We start from the raw sequence: 26023 nt of genomic DNA, 5'->3' as shown, positions 1-26023 counted from the left end.
ATTCTGGCATGTCCTGACCCCAAGATCTGGGTGAGATCCTCTCATGTTTGACCGCAGCCCTCACCTCTTCCCGAATTACATTGTGTTTATTTGTTCAGTTGCCTCAGTCCTCTGGGATATTGTGCCCTCTTGTTTGCCAGCATATATCCAAGATCTAGCATAGATACTGGAATATAGTGAGGGCTAATCATGTTTGTGTTGTTGTTTTTCTTTTAATGAATGAATGAATGAATGAATAATGAGACACGAGCCATATTTTTAGAAAAACTAGTTAGTTTACATAGTAAGAAATACACCTTCACACCTGTAATCTCAGCACTTTGGGAGGCCGAGGAGGGAGGATCACCTGAGGTCAAGAGTTCAAGACAAGCCTGGCCAACATGGTGAAACCCCATCTCTACTAAAAACACAAAAATTAGCTGGGCGTGGTGGTGGGCACCTGTAATCCCAGCTACTTGGGAGGCTGAGGTGGGAGAATCACTTGAATCAGGGATGCGGAGGTTGCAGTGAGCCGAGATTGCACCACTGCACGCCAGCCTAGGTGACAAGAGTGAGACTCCATCTCAAAAAAAGAAAAGAAAAAACAAAATAAATCTTTGCTCCCTGACCCTGAGGACCAGCTACCTGCCTTATCTCAGTTGAGGTGCCTCCCCTTTTTTCATTATTCACCAATGTTTTGCTGCTAATATTGAGCTTCTTTTAAGAGGTAGGCAGGGATCTGGGGGGATACACTTAGGGTGATGTAAGGAAGAGGAAGGGTGGGAATGAAGAGGTAGGGATGGGGAAAGAACGCTGGTCTCTGGAAACACTTCAGAAACATATTTGGGCTGTTTTTCCTGTCTTGTAACTGGTACTTTTTATTTAAACGGTTTAATGCTTTTTCAAACTCAGGGATAAGATAAGCAGAGCATTTAGGGAAAACAGCTGTCCCAGCTCTGATAAAGAGTTCTCTCTCCCCTCAACCAGAGGCTGTCCTTGCCACAGCTGGAAAGGACACTGTTAAATCAGACTGAAAAATGTTCCTTCCAAAGAGCTCCCTTCTTTTAAACATAAAATATATTTCATTTTGCCCTTATTATTTTGAATCCAAGGTTACATCTACTTTGTAGCAGAAAACATTAAAAAAAAAAACCATAATCCAAAGTTCTGAGCAAGGCCATCGTTTCTCTGATGTATCTAGGTCACTGGTAAATGGAAATATCAAAAGAAGGCCCTGGGAAATACAGGGGAAAGAGAGGAAGCAGCCAGCGACTCACTGTGTTTTGAACCACATTGGTGATGGCAGACAGCATACCCCGAGAGGCTGATGAAGGGGAAGTGGGTGGGCTTTCTGCAGGGCCCTGATCTGTGGCTGCATCTGTTATTAAAGAGAAAAAAAGAAATCCTTTAAGAGTTCATGTTGCTGATCTGAACTTGGAAAACCTCTGATTATGCACATGGTGTAATAAAGTCCAAGAACACCCAGAGGAGACACATCACTCACTTTCAGGGACTCCGTTTTCAGTATTTGGTTGGGCCCCTTCAGAAGATCCAGAATTTACACCATGAATCCGTAGAGTGGCCCCTGCTTTTTCCTTGACTGCCGTCAATCCATGACCTGTTGGAAATAAAAATATGGTTAATGGATACATTAGAAATCCACAGTCTGCAAATCCTCCATCGAATCTTACAAAGCTGTTTCAAGTTGTAGAAGTATATCTTTTTTTTTTTAAAGATGGAGTCTTGCTCTGTCACCCAGGCTGGAGTGCAGTGGAGCAATCTTGGCTCACTGCAACCTCCGCCTCCCGAGTTCAAGTGATTCTCCTGCCTCAGCCTCCCTAGCAGCTGGGATTACAGATGCACACCACCACGCCCGGCTAATTTTTGTGCCTTTAGTGGAGACTAGGTTTCACTAAATGTTGGCCAGGCTGGTCTTGAACTCCTGACCTCAGGTGATTGGCTCACCTCTGCCTCCCAAAGTGCTGGGATTACAGGTGTGAGCCATCGCACCTGGCCTGTAGAAGTACATCCTGATTGAAAGAAAGAGGAATCCCTGCTCCCTGAGATGTGGGTTCCAATATGAGCTCAGTTTCACCCCTGCCTGGTTGAATGACCTTGGAGAAGTTACCTAGCCTCTCTGCGACTCAGTTTCCTCATTGAGTTATTGTGACGTGCAAATGAGATACACGTAGGTAAAGTGCTCCCGGATGCTTCACTGTTTGCTTTTGCTTCTCACACCACCTAGCTATCAACCTGGAATTCCAAGCTCAACACAGTCTTTGTATAGTGTACCTGTCTCATCCTCTTTACTCTTTCATAAGCTCCTTACGGAAGATATTCTTCATTCATTTTTTTGATTCCTTGCAGGCTTAGCACATTGCAGATGATCAATTAATATTGGTTGGATTGAAATCACCTGAGCCTCAGAATATTTCTTTAAAGCGTTAGGCCTTCCTTTAGGCATGGAGAGTGAAGGTCCTGGAGCCGACATCCAAAAATCAAAAGGCAAGTCAGTGGAGAAACCAGGAAGGCCACCCAACAGCCCCGACAGTTGTCTTAATAATGATATAAATCAACTTTAACAGCAGTCAGGCAAGCGAAGAGCACAGGTTTTACTCCATCTAAGCAGGGATAATACCCTTGTTCCCCGAGCCAGGCAGAGCGGTTATTCAATAACTATTTGGTAAATACAGAGCTGACCTTCCTACCCACATGGAAAAACCCCAACCTTTGACCTGATAGGGACATAGTCTTGTCTACATTTTATTCTGGAGAGATTTTCCTCCCTTCGAGGCCTTCACGATGAGCTATAGCTTTTCTGAGTTGTCAAACCGTTGAAGGAATGAATAGCCTACGGATGGTCCAAAGTGGCTGTCTGACTTCTTGAAGGAGAAACAGCACAGGCTACCATCATCACAGAACTCCCCATCCCCTGAGCACTCACGGAGAAAATGAAAGATTTCTCTCGGGACCTGGGTAACCTCAGGTTGCTAAAACACAAGGCAGTAATATGAGGAAAAATGTCCCAAGTCCCAACAGAATTTGAGAGCTAACTAGAACCACCTAGTCTTAGAAGGCACTGTTAAAATAACCAATTGCCCATTTCCTGAATAAGAAAGGGGAAGACATGGATGACTCCCAAACCTAAAGAGTAGCATTTTAGCAGTTGTAACCTTATTTATCCTAGTGATCTTAGCATAAACAAGGCACTGATATTTGACAAATGTAGAAGGAATTATGTCCAATGGAAATCACCTGTCCTTATACACTACCTAGAAAACCCTGAAACGTAAACATTATTTACAACTGTAATCACATATAGAAATACGTGTTTATAGTCATGTGCAGATCATTAGACACAGTTCAAATTAATTACTGAGTTACTTGAAAAAATAAAGGTGTACTGAGACTGTTAAGGCTTGAATTAATTATCTCTAGCGTCCAACGAATTTCAAGCATTTCAATGGAAACGTATTGAAGTTTCAATAACACATTTAAGTTACAGGATAGAATATCTTACTCTTTTACATACTGAGTCCAACTTCCCTGCCATTAAAAATATATATATGCATTTTCCAAAAGGAAATAATGTGCCTCCAAATCTCAACCTATGATTCTCATCTAGATTTCTGAGAGCCAAAATCAAGGAAAAAAATGAGGTCAAGGAGGCTGGGAGGCACCATCTTCTCTGTCTTCTTTGCTTAAGCCACTCAAGAAAGATGATCACACATCCTTCCCTGAGACTGTTTCAGGAGATAATGAAACTCATATTCAGTATCTCTTCTTTCACCTTCTCCATCCCTTGCAGGTTAGGATAATGTCTGGTTCTTTTTGCAGGAAGAATGGCTTCTCGCCATCTCAGAACATAAACGATCACAGATATGTATACATGAGCTGCCTCTAGAAAAATCACTTTGTTACTAGAAGGAAATACGATTTTATGTGCATATAAATGGGATCTATCTGTTTAACAGACATCAAAATAGGCTGCTATTCCAACTACATTTTCTTACTAACAATTCTTTTTCTGAATTTTTTGTTAGGGAAAGTACCCTTTTACTGCATTCTAGTAGAAATATAAAGTTCAGCTTTACAAAAAAAAAGAAACAAAAAATAAATATAAAGTTCAGCTTTATATTTATGTATGAGCTATAATTTTTCATAGCTAAGGTTTTAGACACTGTGCCACACCTTAAAGAGTAACCTCTAAAACTTTACTTAGTGTGACATCTAGTGTCCAGAACAAGAAAATAATAATATGAAGTCACTGTTGCCTTTTGATTGGGAGTGATTTCATCTCCAGAGGTACTGACTGGGACCTACTAATAAGAGAAAAACAACAAATATGAATAATACTATAGGGTACAGTTCATGGATTAATTTCTTCATGTGTCATCCCAAACCCCCAGTATCCCCAAAATCTGAAACCCCTCTAAATTCCATGGTTCTAAAGATGGAATACCCTCTACTCTTTGGCTCACTGCAATAGAAGGTGAGTGCTGCAAAGAAGATGAGAATGTCGTACAAATGCTTTGATAATGTATCATTTTAAAATAAATGCTGAACGATTGGCTGGTATTTAATTTACCATCTATACTCAAATGGAAAATACCTTAAACTTAGGAGTCAGGAGTCTTGTGGAGGATTTCTGCTCCCATCATTTATGAGCTGTGTAATGCTGGTGAGCTGCTTAACCTCTCTGAGTCTCTGCGGCTGTGCATTCTCTGAAAGGAGGATTACCTCTCAGAGTTTTGCGAGATTATTGAGAAGAAACATGTGAAATCTCTGCTATGGCCGACATTTATTGAGCACTTACTATGTCCTAACACTGTACTAAATACTTTTAGTACAGTACATTATCTCATTTAATCTTCTCAATGATCTGATGAGGTAAGGGATATTAGTATACTCATTTCACAACTGAGAAAACTGAGACCTGGTGAGGTGAAATCACTTTCCCAAGGTCCTAAAGCCAATCAGTGACAAAGGCAGGATTCCAACTCAGTCCTTCTGACTCTAGAACCCACATGTGTAATCACTATGTTATGTTAAGAAAGTTTTATGTGTCATTTATAGTTGATTAAATGTCATTTTAATCCCATTTCTGTAACTCCTTGGAAATCAGATCCTTGGTTTGGAGCTTCCTACTTTTTAAAACATTGTTTTATTCTAAAATGCACTTGACTTACCTTACCTTGACCAAAGAACAAGGTGAAGATCACCTCCAGGGTGAAACCTGACACTAACCCTCTCCCTGTCAACTGTGTCTAGTGATGGCATAGCTTAGTGTTTTTAGGATCATCCCTGTGCTGTGCAGGCTGTATTCTCAAGACACTGTGTAGGGCTATCTTACACATTCACTTTGATCTTTTTCTTCCCGCAAAGCACTGTGATCTTATGAAGCTCTCTTCTTGTGAATTCCACCAAGATCAAAAAGCCATTGAAGGGAAGTCTCTCCTCTTTCTGCAAAGATGAAATAACTGCTGGCTATTTGAAATAATCGAGATGAAATAATTTGCAAAAAGAATATGCTGGATCGGGCATGGTGGCTCATGCCTGTAATCCCAGCACTTTGGGAGGCCGAGGTAGGCGGATCACCTGAGATCAGGAGTTCGAGACCATCCTGGCCAACATGGTGAAACCCCACCTCTACCAAAAATACAATACAAAATTTGCCGGGTGTGGTGGCAGGCGCCTGTAATCCCAGCTACTTGGGAGGCTGAGGCAGGAGAATCGCTTGAACCCACGAGGCATGGGTGCAGTGAGCTGAGTTTGCACCATCGCACTCCAGCCTGGGTGACAGAGCCAGACTAGGACTCCACCTCAAAAAAAACCAAGAGAATATGCTGGGAAGTTCTCTCTGACCAAGTGGTAACTCAGGGAAGCAACAGCAGTTCTCTGCAGCACCCTGGATGACTGGATAGCTCAATGGGTACTTCCTATTGGTCCCATATGCTAAAGGATCACTAGAAGGGCCCACGCTAACTCATCAGGAAAGTTTCTCCCTTTTAGCTTGTTTTATTTTTTAAGACAATATTTCCTTCTTTTTCTTATTTTAACTTTCTCTTTTTTCTTCTTTTTCAAAAAATGAATGTATTAAAAAGAGACTTTTAAAAATCCCATAATATCACATCTCTGATATATCTGGTTGAATTTTTACTCCATTTTTTTTGTGGTAAAATGTACATGACATGCATTTTACCATCTTAACTTTTCCTACCTGAATAGTTCAGAGATACCAAATACCTTCACAATATTATGCAACCATCACCACCCTCCATCTCCAGAACTTTTTCCCTTGTATAAAATGGAAACTCTATACCCATTTAAACAATAACTCCCCACTCTCCTCTTTTACCAGCCCCTGGCAACCATCATTCTACATTCCAGTAGTCAGAACGTTCTCAAATCTCTATGATTTTGACTATTTTTAAGTGCCTCACAGAAGTGGAATCACACGGTATTTGTCTTTTTGTGACTGGCTCATTTCACTTAGCATAATGTCCTCAAGGTTCATCCATGTTGTAACATATGTCAGAATTTCCTTCTTTTTAAAATCTGAATAATATTCCCTTGTATGTAAAGACCACATTTTGCTTTTCCATTCGTCTGTCGACAGACACTTTGGTTGCTTCTGTGTTTTAGCTATTGTGAGTAATGCTGCTATGATCATAGGTGTACAAATATCTCCCTGGGACCCTGCCTTTAATTCTTTTGGAAATATAATCAGAAGTGGAATTGGTGGATCATATGGTAATTCTGTTTTTAGTTTTTTGAGGAACTGTTGTACTGTCTTCCACAGCAGCTGTACCATTTTATAACCCCACCAAGAGCACACAAGGGTTCCAGTTTCTCCACATCCTCACCAACGCTTATTTTCTGTTTTTTTTTTAAATAATCGTCATTCTTATACTGAAATATTAGTGGTAAAAAAATTTTCAAAACGTCATTCTAATGGGTGTGAGGTAGTATCTCATCATAGTTTTGATTAGCATTTCCCTAATGATTAGTGGTGTTGAGCATGTTTTCATGTGCAGATTTAAAAAATAAAAATTTCATAATATTAGCAAGTCCAAAGAGTATAGAAACATAGATAACAGAAGGTGGGCCAGCCTCTTTCTGCTTAGATAGATTCCAGTAATGTAATAAGCAATAGAGTGTATGAGCTTATAAGGTCCTGTGGAAATAAGTAAGGCCTGCAAAAACTGTTGGCTTTAAAAGAAAAAAAATTGCAAATTAGATAGTAATTAATATTTACTTAAATGTATTCAAAATGTAATATTGGATCAGCTGGTCTATTATCATTCAAATAAATTCAACTCCTACATGGTTACATATGTGTGTGTGTGTAGGAAATTTAATGAAAAATGTGGGTACATTCTAATGTATTTGCTCTGATATAGGAGTGACTTCTAAAAAAAGCAATGCTTGGAGCTTTTGAAAGACTTCCTTCTAAAGATAACAATTCTAATTATTTCTTGTGATTCCTTTCAAGAATATAAAAGCATATTTACCTACATATAAGTCTTCTGGACCTGGCTTTTCCCATTTGGCAGTTCACAGTTGAAGTCTCAGCACACACAGATAGTGCTGTGTGCTATGTGCTGCCTGGAATCACAGTGCTCATTCTCCTTGATTCTGGGAGTGTTGTCTACTGACAGCGCTCAACTAAATAAATGCCTCCCTTTGAATTGCCCTTGACCAAAGGGAATTGGTTCCACCAAGACTATACTACAGTGACTGGTCAATGAGGGAGCTGTTGATATAAAGGCCCGGTGCTGTGGATTAATGGAAGACATCTCCTAAGAGTCATCCCAAACCCCAAGCTCCCAATGGGATAGGTTAAGACCTCTGCTGTAACGACACTGCAGTTCAGCTTCTCCCTTGGCTCAGTTTTGCTTCCCAATCCTTTGCTCTCTTGCAAAGCTTGTTCCAGAAAGCACTTCGCAGTAAAACTCCAGCACACAATTTCTGCCTCATCCCTCTGCTGGGCATCCAACCTAGAACACTGATCTACCTTGGTCTTTTTAATGGCTGCATAGTATTCCACTGAATGGAGATAGATATATCTATATCTGTCTATATATATATAAAACATATATATGAAACATATATATTACATATATAACAATATACTACATATATAACATATATATTACATATATAACATACATATAACATATATAACATACATATTACACATATATATAAAGTACTGACTCTGTTTCAGACTCTTCTATTGATGAGTTCAAGATATTATAAAAAATTGTGAAGAGCAATTGTTCAGAAAAGCACAAGTTGATACTGCCATGCTCAACCAAAGCGAACTACAGCACAGCAAAAAGGGAGCCAATCACCCTTCCCTTGGAATAGTCTTTCCTCTCCATATGATGGTTGATGTCCACTCTGTAATTAGATGCTTACTTCCCTTTAGGCTCAAAATAGACAAGAAGTGTTACTGAACTGATGATATTTGCCCAGAAGTCCAACAGAAACTCATTAACCCCTGTGTTTTATTCATAGAATCTAAAGGACGATGGACAAACTCTAAGCATTAATCCTATTCTCTTTGTCTCAATGATCCTTGAGAAATTTCATATCATCAGCAATGTCACCTTCAAAAATGAATCCATGAGCTATCGACAGTGATTTATACAGTGACGATTTCTCATTGTAGTATCATTTTGACAAGTTTGCCATTCTCTGTAATAAACACTGTCATTTCTGACAGGGCTGCTAGAAGAGTTTCATTAAAATGTGCAGAAGGAAAAAACTATGTACCTTGGGAGAGGATGAGGAAGGGGAACAATGATAATTTTGGAAAAAGTAAATATACAGATCAGGTACATTCCACACACACCAACCCCCAACCTCAGGTACTCTTGCATAAGATGTTTAAACTCATAAAACTGTCAAAACTAGGATTTCAAATAAACATTTAAGCCTTTGGTGGTATCTAGAAATAAATTACTCTAGTCTACTATAGAGCTCTTCCTTTTGTATACTTATATACATTTTAGCATTGTTGACTTTCATTTTGACTACTGGTCTATCACTCTTAGCCTAGTAATACATTTTAGGAACAAGTCAGGTCTATAAGATCCTGTGGGATTTGGAACTACTATCAAAACCCTCTTTTCTTTTTTCTTTTTTGAAACAGAGTCTTGTTCTGTTGCCCAGGCTGGAGTGCAGTGCTGCAATCTTGGCTCACAGCAACCTCCATCTCCCAGGCTCAAGCGATTCTTCTGTCGCAGCCTCCAAGCAGCTGGTACTACAGGGGCATGGCACCACACCCAGCTAATTTTTGTATTTTTTTTTTTAGTAGAGATGGGGTTTTGCCATGTTGGCCAGGCTGGTCTTGAACTCCTGACCTCAAGTGATTCACCTGCCTCAGCCTCCCCAAAAACCCTCTTTTCTAAAATGTTTTCTACTCTTGTGTCTGCCTAGAAATAATAACCAAGCTTACTTCATTTCACAAACTTGTCCAAAGGCATGGGTGACAGGTGATCAAATATTCTAAGAATGTGATGACAGTGTAGCTGTAGTTGAGCCTAATGCAAGAGTTAAGTCCTCTCCAAAAATAATTGTTGGCTGAAAAATGTTTGATTTTGTATAAACATTAGGAAGGTCACTTTTTCTCATTTTCCCTTAACCTCAGAGTCAAAGAGTATTGAGGCAAAAGATAAAATATAAAAATAAAGAGTAGACATAATTTCAATTAATTTTCTGTATTTTTCCACTTAGCACAGTGGGCACAAATACCTTTCTCCTTCTATGCATAGACACAGGATATGGTATCGACATATTCTGGAAGTTGGAAGAGACCTTAGAATTTCTCCAGTTTTTTCACCCACGTTTTTCCATACAAAGAACCTGAGTCTTAGGTTAAGGGCACAGTGTAGCTAGTTAGCAACAGTGCCTTGTGATCACAAGTTAGCAGCATTCAGGACCAGGTCTCAGGTCTTATGACTCATGGTACAGTGCTCATTCCAAGAGATTACCATTTTTCAATTGTTTCTATTCTCCTATTACTCTCCTGCCAACTCTCAACAGTTCTAACTATTCTAACTGCAGTTTTTCAACAACTGTAAGAGGTAATGGTTTCCATTTCTAGTGCTCAATTGACAACTCTGTGTTTTGTTAATGTCTATATGTTTTGCACCCCTGTCTGCAGCTGGAATTACCCTGGGGGTATACATGAGGTTTCTGAGTAGACATCAATTGCAATTGAACATGTGGTTATTTTCTTTCCTTACTTTCCACAGGCAATTTATAAATCTTCAAAGCTTGTCTACTACTGTGAATGATCTGTTTTCCAATAAGTTTCTTTGCCTGATGATAGTAAACTGCTAATGCTGTAAAGCCCTGGGGTTGACACTATGCCTGTACATAGCAGAAGTTGTGCCTCACTTGCCTCTCTCAATCCCAAGATAGTGGCTCAACATAGACCACAGATCAGGAAGGCACCCATAACTTTAAATTCTCTGTTCACAGATCTTTGAGCCCCATTCCAACCTGTTTCAGGCTGTGAGCCTGGCTCCATGTGTGGGCTACTTATGATCCCTCTTACCTTTCAGGAGTCAAACTCCCAACCACCAGTGCTTGTTTCCAGCCTGGGAACCCATGTTAGGCTACATGCTTTAGTTCTGTACAAGTCTACAAAGACACTTGTCCAATTTTGAAATATATATTGCTTTTGTTTTAACTACTATTACTACATAAAGTCACAGCATGTCCTCATCAGAAATCTCCAAAATATGCAGTAAGAGCAATTAAGGCAGGGTTTTCAGTTATACTTCTATTGCATTCATTTTGGGGGGAGGGGGTGGGTAGTGATGATCAGTGGTGATGAACAATTTTAGTACCTGCTTTTCTAAAGACAGGTCTAAAATTTCTCCAAAGGGACTTTTAGAATGAGCATCAATATTTCAAAATTTTAATGACTTTCCTCATGTACCCTTTGCCATTTTGTATGCAAACAAGAGAAAAATGCCAAGATTTGCTTGCTTTTCAAAATTCCAGCATGTAGCCAGAACCATAGAAAATACTAAGGTTCTGTAATTGGTGGTGTAACTGACAAAGATCTCAAACAGAGATGAGAAGAGAATTAAGGTAGGCGGGATGCACCACATGATAAACTTTCAGTCAACGACGGGCCACATCTATGACAGTGGTCCCATAAGATTATAATACTGTATTTTTCCTGTGCCTTTTCTATGTTTAGATGTGTGAAATACACAAATACTTATTATTGTGTTACAATTGCCTACAGTATTCAGTACAGTAATAAGCTGTCCTATGTTTGCAGCCTCGGAGCAATAGGCTCTACCACATAGCCTAGCTGTGTAGGTCTGTGTATACTTTGTGAGGTTTGCACAATGATTAAATCACCCAACGACCCATTTCTCAGAAGGTATTCCCATTGTTAAGTGAAGCATGACCGTATTGAGAGATGGCCCCAAGATTCTTGTCCCCAGATGTATACACCCTATGTGATCCCTTCCCTTTGGAGTGTGAGCCGGAGTGTAAACAGGATGGGATTTCACCCCTGTGATTAGGTTACTCTATCCAGCAATGATGGGGAGAATTTTCACATGTAATTAAGGTCCTTGATCAGTTGAATTTCAGTGACTCGAAAGAGAGATCATCCTTAGTGTGCCTGAACTAATCAGGAGCGTCTTTAAAACAAAGGGGCCCTTCCTGAAGGTAGCGATTTGAAGCATGAGAGAGATTTTCCTGCTGGCTTTGAAGGAGGACCTGAGAGCAGCCTCTAAGAGCTGAAAGTGAGCCCTGGTCAATAATCAGCAGGAAAACGGGGACCTCAGTCCTACAACTTCAAAATCTGAATTCTGCCAACAACGTGAATGACCCTGAAAGATGATGTCTTCAAAGCAGAGGTGCCAGCTGAGCAGCTGGCAGAGCCACTGGCCTCATCTTCGACTCTGGGCCCCCTTCTAGCTGCACCACCCTATCCTCCAGAGACTTTAAAGCTATGGGTGCCTTCCTGATCTGTGGTCTATGTTGAGCCATTATCTTGGGATTGAGAGAGGCAAGCGAGGAACAACTTCCATTATGTACAAGCATAGTGTCAACCCCAGGGCCATGCTGCCTCAGGTAAAAGTGAGCCTCAGATGAGAATACAGCTGGCTGCCACCCTGATTTTAGCCTGTTAAGCTCACATTATTTTACATGAGCAGCTGTCCCATACCTGAACTCTTGACCCACGGAAACTGTAAAATAATGAATGCATGTTGTTTTCAGCCTCTTTAACTGTGGTAATTCCTTACACAGCAACAGAAACTAATACAAGAGGGTATATTGAACTTCATTCTGATATTGCATGAGGAATGTGCAAATGTCATACACTCTCAGAGAAACCACGTGTTTACTCACCCTAGAAGAAAAGTGGCAAGTTTTTCCATCCACGGACTGACAGCTCGCCCATTGAATTTACTATCCAGCATCTTCTTAGGTGTCCTTTTGTAATCTGATCTTTGCATACGTGCAGATTTGGTTCCAGTGGACTGTGCTCCAAGGCCTCTAGGTTTTGTTACTTGGTTCAAATATAACCAGTAGATGGTGCTGACATTACTACTTAAAAAGCGGGATATTATTTTTCATGGCACAGTGACCATGACTGGCACAATGATCATGATGGCCTACAGGAATTTACCTCTCTAGGCTCTTCTGGATCAATGACTACTCAGAGCCAGATGCGAACCATCAGAATTTATAAATTGTTGTGAGAGTAACAAGATGCAGTATTTATTATCTGCATGGTGGCTCAGACACAGAGAAACTTTAAGAGCAACCCCAAACACAAGCACAGGCCGCAGATTAAGACAATGACGTCGGATCAAGTCAAAAGGGACCTGCTGTGAAAAATCACACCCTGCTTTTTTTTTTTTTTTTTGAGACATACTCTCATTCTATTGCCCAGGCTGGAGTGCAGGGGCGTAATCTCTGTTCACTGCAACCTCCACCTCCTGGGTTCAAGCAATTCTCCTGTCTCAGCCTCCCATGTAGCTGGGACTACAGGCACCCACCACCACGTCCAGCTAATTTTTGTATTTTTAGCAGAGATGGGTTTTCACCATGTTGGCCAGGCTGGTCTTGAACTCCTGACCTCAAATGATCCATCCACCTCGGCCTCCCAAAGTGCCGGGATTACAGGCGTGAGCCACCATGCCTGGCCACATCCCACTTTTTAAGCAGTAAAATCAGCGCCATCTACTGGTTACATGTGAACCAGGTAACAAAACCCAGAGGCCTTGGAGCACCATCCACTGGAACCAAAGCTGCATGTGTGCAAAGGTCAGATTATAGCAAGACACCTAAGAAGGTGCTGGATAGTAAATTCAATGGGAGAGCTGTCAGTTCATGGACAGAAAACCTTGGGAGGGTCCAACAAAGCCCAAAGTCAAATGAGGTACAGACACTGAATGAGAAACAATAGCAAATGGTCTGACCAACCAGGGCTAGAGCAGTTACAGGGAGATGCACCTTTAAGTGTGCACAGAGAGCACCTATAGCTGCTACCACAGGGCAGATGATTTCTGTGTTTACTGTGGCAGGAACTTATATTTAAAAGTTTAATGAAAGAGTAAGTCCTCCATCTATACTAGAACCCTCGAACCACCAATTCATTATAAACCAGAGTGGTTTGGATGCGGTTAAAACTGGAAACATCCGGGACACATGACTGTTTTATGATATAAACCACGAGAAGAGCTGTATAATTTTAGTGACCATATTATTTACTTTTTCATGACTTATTCCAATTAAAACAATCTTTTAGAACCTCCTTTTTAGTTTCTGGCTTAGAAAGCATGTCACTTCTAAGTGCCACCAGTGGCAAGATCCTTTTGGTAGCCACTAAGTTCAAACATTTTTCCAAGGACAGAGGATGCCTGCAGGTGCTTGTCCTCACCCTTGTGAAGAGATAGCATCCTGTTCAGAAAACAAAACAGGCGCCTCTACTTGAATTTAGTTAATTTTGTCATCTGCATATGTGGTACTCAAGGCATAGCCATCCCCTTAATAAGCAATAGAGAAAATCTGCTCTCCAGGCTTACCAGAGAGGTCAACATTTATTTGGCCATTGCTACTTCTTCCCAGAGCCTTCCTGAGCAAACTGATATTTAACAGAGATGGAATTAGAGGAATGCAATCTATCCATTCTTCCAGGCAGCCTAAGCTCTGTCAAGTTAGATATCTGGCCCTTATCTGTGGTCATGGTCCACTGGGGTGGGGCAAAAGGCCTGAAGACCTTCCTGGTTTTAGGAGTAACAGTGAAGTGGACCAATTCATGGCCCATTGCAAGGTCCTCATGGCCATGGACTGCACCTTAGAATACCTGAGGTGGATGATGTGAAAACTCTGTTACCTGTGGCTTCCCCTGTCTTCTTACCTTCCACCTTCAAGATGAAATGCGTTTGCTAAATTATCTTAGACATATTGATGTTATACCTTCAGTTCTCATGAAGAGAGAATATAAGAAATGGTAACATGAAGAATATCATGACAAAGTTGCACTCAGGAAGACACTACACTGTCCATCATATTTTCTCTTTGTATAAGAACAAATACAGGAAATTTCTTTAAAAATTTAAAACAAGAAAAATATATTTATTTAAATTAAATTTTGTTTTCAAAGAGAAATAAATAATTTACTGGCAGCCAAGAAGCTCAGAGTTGAGGTCAATACTCAATTACAAAAACTCTATTAGCCATGGGATATATAAAATATATATCCTCCCTACCGGCACATTGTTTTCTCCTTATATTGTAATATCCTGCTAATGAAATGCCTTTTATCAAGATATCTCAAATCCTTTTTGGGAGTAGATGAGTTGTGCACTAAAAAAATTCAAGTGGGACGATAAACACGAAGCTTTAAGAATATATTATACTTTAAAAGACCATATAATATAGTGGCTAAAAGCCATACTACTTGGTTTTTAAATTGCAACCCAGACATTCCTGACTTTGGTCAAGGTCTTAGTCTCTCTCTGATTAGCTTCCTTATCTGTAAAGTGCAGCAAACAACAGTTCCTCCATATAGGGTTATTTTGAGGAACAAATGTATTGGAGGAATAAATGAAGCACTTAGAATAGTAAGCACTAAACATGGTTTGCTCATGGGCTAATGTTAAACTCTATTAGTATACAGTACGAACAAAACGTCCTATCCTATTAGGCTTTGATACTTTGTCTATTCCAATGCAACATACAATGCTTACCTACTGTGGCAGATGCTGACGACAGCAGAGATTTGCCCCAGGATCCCCAGCCTGCCCATCCTCCTCCACTTGGAGGGGAATCCACAGCCTGGAGAAAAACAAATTAGCCACAGGTCAGAAATTCAGTATATCTCTGAATGGAAAAACACCTATTGGTTTGAAACAAAGAGGAGGTTTGGAAAAGAATCACCAACAACTGTATCTAATTGGCTTATAGTTTATAAGGGTCATAAAAGAATATCCCAAACCACACTGCAATGTGTACTTTGGAACCAAATTGATTAGTGCTGATGTTGGCTTCTGAAGGCTTGGTTTGAAGTGAGAAGGGAGTTTGATGTTAACTGAGCCTCGATTCTCTCTTATTATTTAGAAGACAGGGAAAAGGCTGCATGGGAAAAAGATACGCATGAGGGCACAAGAGGGATTTGAAAAAGTTCAAAATGATCTGGACCCAGGCAATTCTTACAGGGCTTTAAAAAATGTGCTCTTCAAGGTAGAGTTAACTTTTAAACTCTGGGGCAGTAGGCAGGTGCTTTGGCATGGATGATGGGCAAAGTGTCTAAAAAGTGTCAATACACCTGGAGATGGATGGGCAGTAGTGACAGGAAGGCTTGCAAGGTAGAAACCTTTGATTCAAGGTGCCCTGCTTCACTCATAGTGACTCCTATAACACAGGGATAAGACTGTCCCTGACCTCAGTGGATTCCAATTCGTTTGCCTAGGTTTTTGGAATTGGAACTGAGAGACTGTGGTTCATTGTGAACTGTGTGCATGAACAGAAGTTGAAAACTCAGGCTATGTGGGTGACCCTGTTATATCCACCACGCAGACTAAGAATTAAGAGAAGGCAGAGTGAGCAGAATGGAGATTGGCTTAGAGCTGCTGTTTGGATTCCTGACAGCTTCTCAGTCCCTGGTTTCTGTCCCTCTGAAGGCCCTGCTGCTTTCTGATCTTTGGGTTCTATGAGATTCTCTCATATTCTTGTTCATTTTTTTAAATGTTTTATTCACTGATATACTCCCAGAGCTTAGAAGAGTGCTTGGAATATAATGAATGCTTAATAAATATTTGTTGAATAAATGGCTGAAACGCATCCATTTTCTCAGGTATGCGTGTTTCTGTTACTTGCAACCAATGAGTCCTAACTCAAGTAGGGAACCACAGCTTTCTCTTTCTATCTGGGAACACATTCTAGAAAACAAGGCAAGAATAAATATTCTATGAGTTACCTATATGGAGAATCATAGCTCTTTTTTACTCAAAAGAGAAGAAGGAAGGAAGGAAAGAAGGAAGGGCGGGCAGAAAGAAAGTAAGGAGGCAGTGGAAAATTCCTACAGAGTTTGTAGATTCCATAACTTTTGACTCACAGCTGGTCCATTAGTCATCCCCAACTCCCAACTCCCTTGCTGTTTTTTTTTTTTTTTTTTTTTTTTTTGAGACGGAGTCTTGCTCTGTCGCCAGGCTGGAGTGCAGTGGTGCGATCTCAGCTCACTGCAAGCTCCACCTCCCGGGTTCACGCCACTCTCCTGCCTCAGCCTCCCAAGTAGCTGAGACTACAGTTGTGCACCACCACACCTGGCTGATTTTTTCTATTTTAGTAGAGACGAGGTTTCACCATTTTGGCCAGGATGGTCTTGATCTCTTGACCTCATGATCCGCCCGCCTCGGCCTCCCAAAGTGCTAGGAATACAGGTGTGAGCCACCATGCCCAGCCTCCCTTGCTATTTTCTACCCTTGCAGATAGGATGGCCATATGAAACAGTTTTCAACCAATGAGATATATAAATGGAAAAGTTTTTGCTTTCATGATACATTATAGTTACAGCGAGTGCCCACTCTTTCCCCTTCTCTTTTTCCTACCCTGAATGTGGACATGAAGCTTCAAATTGAAGCAGTCATTTTTGCTGCCTCAAGGGAAAGGCCAAGGAGTCTCAGTCACTGGTCCTGGCTCCGCTGAGCTACTAAACCAACATAAGTAGCTGCCTATCTCCATTCTTTGTATTAAGTGAGAGAAAAAAAATCACTATTTTGTGAACTACTACATGTTGGATTTTAGTTACTTTGACTCAAAAGCATTCCTAACTGATTCAAATGCCACCCATCAGTGTAGAGTACTGGTTGAGACTGAGTTATGGAAGTTAAATTGCTTGGGTTTGACTCCAGGCTCTACTGTTTTGGACAACAAGTTACTCAAATTGTTTTAAGCCTTCATTTCCTCATTATAAAATGCAAACAATAGTGGCATAAGAGCCATAAGTATAGGAACCAATAACCTCACCGGTTCATGAAGATCAAAAGAAATAATTCATATAATGTTGCGAGCATAGTGCCTGGCATATAAGAAGTACTCCAAAAGTGTGAGCTAGAAATAATAAGAAGAAACTATGCTTTTAAGACTAAGAAGCAAAAAGCTTTGAAAGTTAGCTGTCATTTTTTTTTCTTTCTGTCTGGAAACAATGAGAAGCTTGTTAACATGAATGGAAATATTCATGACTCATCACTGCCTGCTTTCATTTTTGGTGTCTACATTGATTTACTTCACTTCAGCAATGGAATCCAGTAGCAATTTTACACCATTATGAAGACAGATGGAAATCAGTGATTAATATCATTCTTTCACAGGACAAATCACTACCTATGATTAGGAAGAGTTAATACAATTAGAGGTGACAGCTTCTGACTCAAATTTATAATATTTATTATGTTCTGACAGCTGGTAATTGACTAGCAAATGGAAATAAATGTTAAATGAGTCTAGAACTTTTTGCTGTATAATAAGTGACTACTTCAATTGCTTTATTAATAAAGTCCTTTGACATTGAGCTGTGACTTCTTGATCAGCTATAAATATGTTATCAAATGGTAAATATTCAAGTGATTAAATACACATATTTAATATAAAAAATGTTAAGCATGAATTATAAATATATCTCATCATGAATATGGTCTCCACTTTAAATGGACTTAATGTCACACAATTAGGAGATGCTACAACAGGCAGCATGGAGCTGCTCAGATTGCCTATTACCAATAGAGGGATTTAAAGACGTTTTTCTCACCCTTCCCCCATAACTCCCACCTCCTTCCATAGACAACTTCACATCCTAATACATATAGGAAAAAAAGCCATCAGATGAGAACTCTCTCAGCTTCCTGCCTGCTCCCCATAACTCTTATAACAGCAAATTAGATTTGGCTTAATCAAAAGGGATATTCAAAACTCAACTGGAAATCATTTAAACATCTAAACCTTTGTGTGGTACTAAGAAAGAATGTAGGATTCCATCAAGTTCACAGTTCTTTTTTCTTTTTAGGAGACAGAGTCTTGCTCTGTTGCCCAAGCTGGAGTGTGTGGTATGATAATAGCTCACTACATCCTCCAACTCCTGGGCTTAAGTGATCTTCCTGCCTCAGCCTCCCAAGTAGCTGAGATTACAGGCATGCACCACCACACTTAGCTAATTTTTAAAAATTATTTTTTGTAGAGACAGGATCTCACTATGTTGCCCAGGCTGGTCTTGATCTCATGGCCTCAAGTGATCCTTCTATCTTGGTCTCTCGAAGTGCTAGGATTACGGGTGACTGCACCTGACCCAAGTTCAACGTTCTTTAAATAGGAAAGACATTTTCATATCTAGTATCCCATTTAAAGGTCTTTATCATTAAATAGAAAATGCATTTATTTTAAGCTATCAAGTTTAAAGGTATTATTAGATAGAAAAAAGTAAAATCCCAGAACTCCATCAAATTCAAAGGCCTTTATCATTTAGATGGAAAACATATGTACTTATCTTAAAGCTGAAGGAGGAACTTGGTTGTTCTATTTCCTTGAGCAGATCAAGAATCAGGTGCTGCGTATAACTTGTATCCAGGGATGTGGGCAATGAAACCTGTGAGTTTTGTAACTCATAGGGTGATCAACACTTTTTAATTTTTGTAACTCATGACATAGCTACTCTAAAAAGGGGGTCAGTATGACAGCTGGGAGGATGAAAATTGCTCTGGAGTCTGAAACTCTTGTCAAAATATCTGATTGAAAATGGCCTCAGTTATTTCCAGCTAATTTTCTTCCTTGGTAAGTATGCATCATTCAACTTTGGGAAGATTTAAAAATTAAACATAGAAAGGTTGAAAACATGGAAGATACGCCATTCATATTTTTGGGCATATTTGTTCTTTTCTGTACTACTAATGTTGAAGGAATCTGACCTATTAGAGTGACAGTTTTTGAAAATCAATCAAAAATGAATAATTGAATTATTAGACTTCTGATTTTAAGCTGAAATCATCCCAAGTTTCCGCACATTATTAAGAGGTCTTTAAGTCAACTCTGTAAATTTATTTTAGTAGCTTTATAACAATTATTAAGTACTTAGCAAGGTTTTGTATAAGTAGATAATTCAGGTACTTTAAAAGGAAGTAGAATATATTATAAATGCAGTTTAAAGTATTTAAACGTGTGTAAGTTGGTAAAAAGGACCAAATCAAACATTAACCAAAAGTACCTTGAAAGTGACTGTTTGATTTTGCTGGACTTCTAAACAGTGAGATTTGTGAGATTCACGTGAAGCCTAAGGATTGGGTTTTTGAGTTTGTCATCTTCGTAGATGGAACACGAATTGTTTAAACCCAATTAAACGTTGGAGTAGTTCTTTTTATGCACAAAATATACACAGGCCTACACCAAAAACCCATCTAAACACAAATCTAAGTACACTACCCTGCGATTCACAATTACTTCCTCCCTTTCATTATTATGGAAATGCACCTTCCTCTTAGGTACCAGAGCACCTCCACCTACACATCTCCTGACCTGGTTAGGTTGGTTTTACTCTCTCCTAGCTTTTCAGCCTTTTTCTATACAAGCTGCTTCCCTGTACAGGCTACATTCCTTTTTTTTTTTTTTTTTTTTGAGACGGAGTCTCGCTCTGTCTCCCAGGCTGGAGAGCAGTGGTGTGATTTTGGTTCACTGCAGCCTCCACCTCCTGGGCTCAAGCAATTCTCCTGCCTCAGCCTTCTGAGTAGCTGGGATTACAGGCGCCCACCACCATGCCTGGCTAATTTTTGTATTTTTAGTGGAGACAGAGTTTCACCTTGTTGGCCAGGCTGGTCTTGAACTCCTGACCTCAGGTGATCTGCCCGCCTCGGCCTCCCAAAGTGCTGGAATTACAGGTGTGAGCCACTGTGCCCGGCCCAGGCTACATTTCTATACATGCTTTCTATATAGGTTACATTTAATCATGCACATGATTCCTCTATCTTAAAGCCAACAAATGAAAATCACAACATGAACAAAATGTGTCTTTCAAACTTATCTGGTGTCTGCTCCACATCTTTCTTCTTTGTCTCTTAAAAAAGGTGCTTATAGTGGCCGGGCACCATAGCTCACACCTGTAAACCCAGCACTTTGGGAGGCCAAGGTGGGCAAATCACCTGAGGTCGGGAGTTTGAGACCAGCCTGGCCAACAAGGTGAAACCCCGTCTCTACTAAAAATACAAAAATTAGCTGGGTGTGGTGGCGCATGCTGTAATCCCGGCTACTTGGGAGGCTGAGGCAGGAGAATCGCTTGAACCCAGGAGGCGGAGGTTGCAGTGAGCTGAGATCGTGCCACTGCACTCCAGCCTGGGAGGCAGAGTGAGATTCTGTCTCAGAAAAAAAAAAAAAAAGGTGCTTATCTTCTGTATTCACCTCCCTTCTCCATCCTCCCTCCACAGCAAGACTCCTGTGCCACTACTTCATGAAATCGTTCTCATCAAGGTCAAGTGGCTTCCTGTTGTCAAAGCCACGGACTCATTTTAGTCTTTTTATTACTTACTTGACCTCTCGGTAGCATCCAAAGCTCACCCACTTTTACATCTGCCTTAGAGTGTTCTATTCTGATGGCCTATCTTCTGACTCTCACTTTTTTTCTTTTTTTACCATCTTTTAGTATGATTTCAGTTATTTACATTAGAATGCTTCTACATGCATATTGTGACATTATGGGTGCTTCTCAAATTAACCTACAATCCAAGTGCTGTCAGCATTCCAATAAAATATGCACAGTCCAGGGTGGTCAGCCAGCATTCTAATCAGGAAAGCCATACTCTGGAGGCAGCTATTTATAGAGACTCTATTATCTGTATCTAGTAACATCTGATGCTTTACCAATTACCACACCTAATTGCAAAAATGGGTTTTAATTGGTAAACATGGTGGACTATTTACTAGCATTCTCAATATCTGAAAGGGGTTCTAGATGGTAAAAATAAAGGTATTCAAGGAGCTGGCTTCGGTGGCTCACTCCTATAATCTCAGCACTTTGGGAGGCCGAGGCAGGAGGATCACTTGAGGCCAGGAGTTCAAGACCAGCCTGGGCAACATGGCAAGATCTGGTCTCTACAGAAAAATTTAAAAATTAGCCAGGCATGGTGGCATGCACATGTAGTCCTATCTATTTGGTAAGGTGAGGCAAGAGGATCACTTGAATGCAAGAGTTCAAGACTGCAGTGAGCTATGATCTTGCTACTTCACTCCAGCCTAGGCAACAGAGAGAGAGAGAGACTATTTTTTTAAAACAGGACGGGGCCGGGCTTTGTGGCTCATATCTGTAATTCCAGCACTTTGGGAGGCCGTGATGGGTGGATCACCTGAGGTCAGGAGTTCAAGACCAGCCTGGCTAACATGGTGAAACCTGGTCTCTACTTAAAATACAAAAATTAGCTTGGCATGGTGGCAGATGCCGGTAGTCCCAGCTACTCTGGAGGCTGAGGCAAGAGAATCACTTGAATCTGGGAGGCAGAGGTTGCAGTGAGCCAAGATCATGCCACTGCACTCCAGCCTGGCGATAGAGGGAGACCCTATCTCAAATAAATAAATAAATAAAAATAAAAAATTTTAAAAGTATTCAAGATTTGTAAATAAGTATATTTTCTGCTCCTCCCAGTTTTATATGAATAGGGTGTTACAAAGGATTTTGCCCTGTGTAAATGGTCTTCCATCCATCTTCCAACTCTGGGGAATTCTGGTGACTTGATGCCAGCTATCAGGGAAGAAACCTTAGCTCTGAAATCCAGACAGTTTCCTTGAGTAAACCTTTCATTCAAGATGGTGATCAAAGCACCTAAACAATGGGATGTTCTCAAGCCTACATGAGAAAGAGTTCTCATACACCATTTTCAACTCTCTTGTTAATTACTGTTTCATTTAAAAATATCAGTGTGGTACAATGTGATCTGAAACTTGATTTCGCTTATAGAATGTGGTAGTGGTGAGACTGTACTATAACTTCTTTGCTAGCTACCATAATCTATTTAAAAAGCAAAACAAAACCCTAAGAGCTGTGCCCAACCAAATTGGCTTAGAGACAGAAACCTTCCAGGGCTGAGGGCTTGGCCTCTGTTGTTATTTATATGCTAACACCTGAGCCATCTTACCCACTTCCATTACTGAAATAACCACATAGGTGCTGATAGCCTCTGAATCACCTATCTCTCCAGACCATTTTAACCAACTGTCCACAAAGTATCTTCACTTGGATGTCGCATGGCATATTTAATACTGAACTCAGGCCGGTGTGGTGGCTTGCGCCTATAATCCCAGCACTTTGGGAGGCTGAGGTGAGAGAAGAGCTTGAGTCTAGGAGTTTCAGACCTGCCTGGGCAACACAGGGAGACCCCATCTCTACCAAAAACCAAAAACCAACTGAACTCACCATCTTCTCAATTATTCCCCGTACCCCAACTAGCTCTTGCTGTGTCCTAGTGTTAGTGGTTCCCAAACTCTAGTCCACAGACTAACTGTAAGAGTGTCACCTGGGGGAATTCATTAAAAATAGAGTCTCAGCTTCCACTATGATCTTGTGCCTAAGAATCTCTTAGGGTAGAGCCCAGGAATCTGAATTTTTAACAGGCTCCGCACATGATTCCAATACACCTCCAGATCTGGGAAGCACTGCTCTCTATGGCGGAATGGCACCTCCATCCACTTGGTTGTCCAAGCCAAAACTGGGTGTCACCGTTCAGGGAACACAGAATAAGGAACGTAGGCAGTAGGGAACACTGTCCTTTTAGAGCAGGCCAAAAAGGGAAAATACTCAAACAGAACTGGAGAAAACTCTGCTTATCCGGTTTAGGAGGCTAAATGCTGTCATGTCTCAGCCTGTGTCCCCTACTCCTTGTCTCTCTTGACCATAACTTTATGGCATTTAAACATTCTGCTTTTCCTTTTTTAGGGAGAGAACTATCCATGGTGGTCCACACTCCCATGTTTCCCCATGAGAGTACTCAACAGTGTTAACATTGGGATTCTTGACCTTCTCCATAATCGGCCTTATGCGTTGGTGTTGAGCAGTAGGGATGACATTTTAAAAATTCTGGGTAACCTTTCTTGGTGTTAAGAATTCAGAGAAATTTGATCTAGATTGGGTCTTTTAAGGGTTGACTGGCTAGTATATAATAAGGTCCCACAAGAGCTCTGGGAACAAATGTCACTCCCAACCAGTACTCAAGACAAACATCTTTGAATTGAAGCTGAAGACTTCTCTGACTCTTTAAGACGAATTTAAATGCTCTGTCTAAAGCCTCCCTTGTGCCTGTCCTATCTAGTACTACAGGACATGTAATCATTGCTCTCATACAACAATGTTTCCCCCAACTAGACTGTAGGCATCCTGAAGATAGTTACACCACCCAGATTTCTGGGCATAATGCATTGTGTCATGATGCTGGCAGAGGCCTTAGAGAATCCGGTCCAACCTCCAATGCTGAGGACCATTTCTCACGGAGGTTGTAGAGTGGGTTCCTACAGGAGAAGGCTCAATTCAATGGCTTCTGAGTCTGTATGTCAGAAAGGACAAGAAAGCAAAGAAGCCCTAAAGATAGAGATAGTTTATCCGAGTGCATAAATGGTGTGGTCCTTAAAAACAGAGGTGCCAGCCAGAAAGGTGGCCTCCTCCTTGACTCTGGCCACCTGCTAGTGGCAACACCCCACCTGCCAAGTTATAGTGGCCTTGCTGCCTGAGGCAAATGTGAGCCTAATGATGTGGATTTTAAGGGGACCCGGATCCAGGTACTTACAAATATGTATGCATACACACACACACACACACACACACACACACACACATTTATGCGCATTATCACAAAATCTAATGTGCCTTAGAAGTACGTCCTCAAAGTCTATTCTGCCCGTTTCTTTTTTTAGTAAAGCAAGCATTCCTCACAGAAACTTTTTTTTTGAGATGGAGTTTCACTCTTGTTGCCCAGGCTAGAGTGCAATGGTGCAATCTCGGCTCACTGCAACCTCCGCCTCCCGGGTTCAAGTGATTCTCCTGCCTCAGCCTCTCGAGTAGCTGGGATTACAGGCATGCACTACCATGCCCAGCTAATTTTGCATTTTTAGCAGAGACGGGGTTTCTCCATATTAGTCAGGCTGGCCTCGAACTCCTGACCTCAGGTGATCCGGTCCCCTCGGCCTCCCAAAGTGCTGGGATTACAGGTGTGAGCCACTGCACCTGGTCAGAAACTTTTTTAAAGGGCTGATGAGAATTTATCAGGTGTAGATGTACATGGGGTCAAATAGGCTTTTGCACTTGGCTATTTTCCTGCAGAACCTGCCATTCCTCAGGGGCAGCCTGTGTTCAATCCAAACAACCACCCTGTAATGAACTTTAGATTCAAGAATTTGTTTTGTACAATTCACTCTGCTCTGGAGCAACAGGGAAAGAGTTGTTTTCATCAATGCAAAATGATTTCTTATGAGTATGCAACAAGAGGCACATAAAATATAAAAAAATGAACAATAATCAAAGACTAGGCATAAAATTGACTTCTAATAAAAGGATAAGCTACTAAGAGAGATAGTAGAATCCCCTTTCCTGGTAATCTTTAAAAAGAGACTAAATTTGCACCTACGTAGAATGGTTTAAATAAGACCTGGGTGAAAGTGATATCCTCTCCTCCAGGCCCTTTCAGCCAACCTATCGGCTTTCCTGCCCTTCTTAAAACAAACTCACAGGTACTGTCCCCACTCCTTTGTTCCCTCTGAGCTTCTGACCCAACACAATACATCCAGAGCCATGGGCCCAACTCTGTGGCCAGTGTTTGCACTTCCATCCAGGTAATTCCGTGGTGCTCTATTATTAGGAATTTCTCCCCTTTCCAAGGTCCTTGAAATGCTGTCAGTGTTGTAGGGGGTGGGGAAGGTGGAGTACCTGTTACCAACCAGCTCAATTTCTGTAGCATTCAGGAGGTTTACAAGGTGTTTTCAAAGCAAGATTCATTCCATTTGACCAAAACATTTAAGGCAAATGTGGTAGAAGCATACTGATTTTTCTTTTTTTTTTTTTTTTGAGACAGAGTCTCGCTGTCACCCAGGCTGGAGTGCAGTGGCTCAATCTCAGCTCACTGCCTCAATCTCAGCTCACTGCAACCTTCACCTCCCAGGTTCAAGAGATTCTCCTGCCTCAGCCTCCCAAGCAGCTGGGACTACAGGCATGCACCACCACACCTGGCTAATTTTTGTGTTTTTAGTAGAGACGGGGTTTCACCATGTTGGCCAGGCTGGTCTCGAACTCCTGACCTCAAGTGATCCACCTGCCTCGTCCTCCCAAAGTGCTGGGATTACAGGCATGAGCCACCGTGCCCGGCCTTACTATGCTATCTTCATGAACAATCCTGTTATAATTATTATGTCTGAAATTGGAATGTATATGGATTTTGAATTAGTATGGATTTTGAATTAGTAGAGCTTGTATAGTTTAAGTCATCTTAGGTGATAATGGTGTGGCTAAGTTATATTTTTCTTACTGTACCAAGATATT

The 26023-nt window shown here is 40.9% G+C and overlaps 1 protein-coding gene across 3 annotated transcripts in view; it reads right to left on the bottom strand.

Moving 5' to 3' along the window:
- Positions 1 to 26023, bottom strand: part of FAM114A1 (family with sequence similarity 114 member A1) — a 78170-nt gene that overhangs the window by 39058 nt on the left and 13089 nt on the right. For 2 of the 3 annotated variants that reach the window (XM_063603512.1, XM_008957566.4), the window contains exons 3-5: positions 15222 to 15309; positions 1484 to 1597; positions 1257 to 1357 (exon numbers count right to left, since the gene is read on the bottom strand). In XM_063603512.1, the coding sequence (XP_063459582.1) occupies positions 1257 to 1357; positions 1484 to 1597; positions 15222 to 15309 (303 nt within the window). Of the gene's footprint in view, positions 1 to 1256; positions 1358 to 1483; positions 1598 to 15221; positions 15310 to 26023 lie in introns of those variants that run through there. The other variant, XM_024928676.4, reaches the window with a different exon arrangement.

This window comes from Pan paniscus, chromosome 3 (genome assembly GCF_029289425.2).
Source record: "Pan paniscus chromosome 3, NHGRI_mPanPan1-v2.0_pri, whole genome shotgun sequence".
NCBI lineage: Eukaryota > Metazoa > Chordata > Mammalia > Primates > Hominidae > Pan > Pan paniscus.
This window is presented reverse-complemented; position numbering and strand designations above follow the sequence as displayed.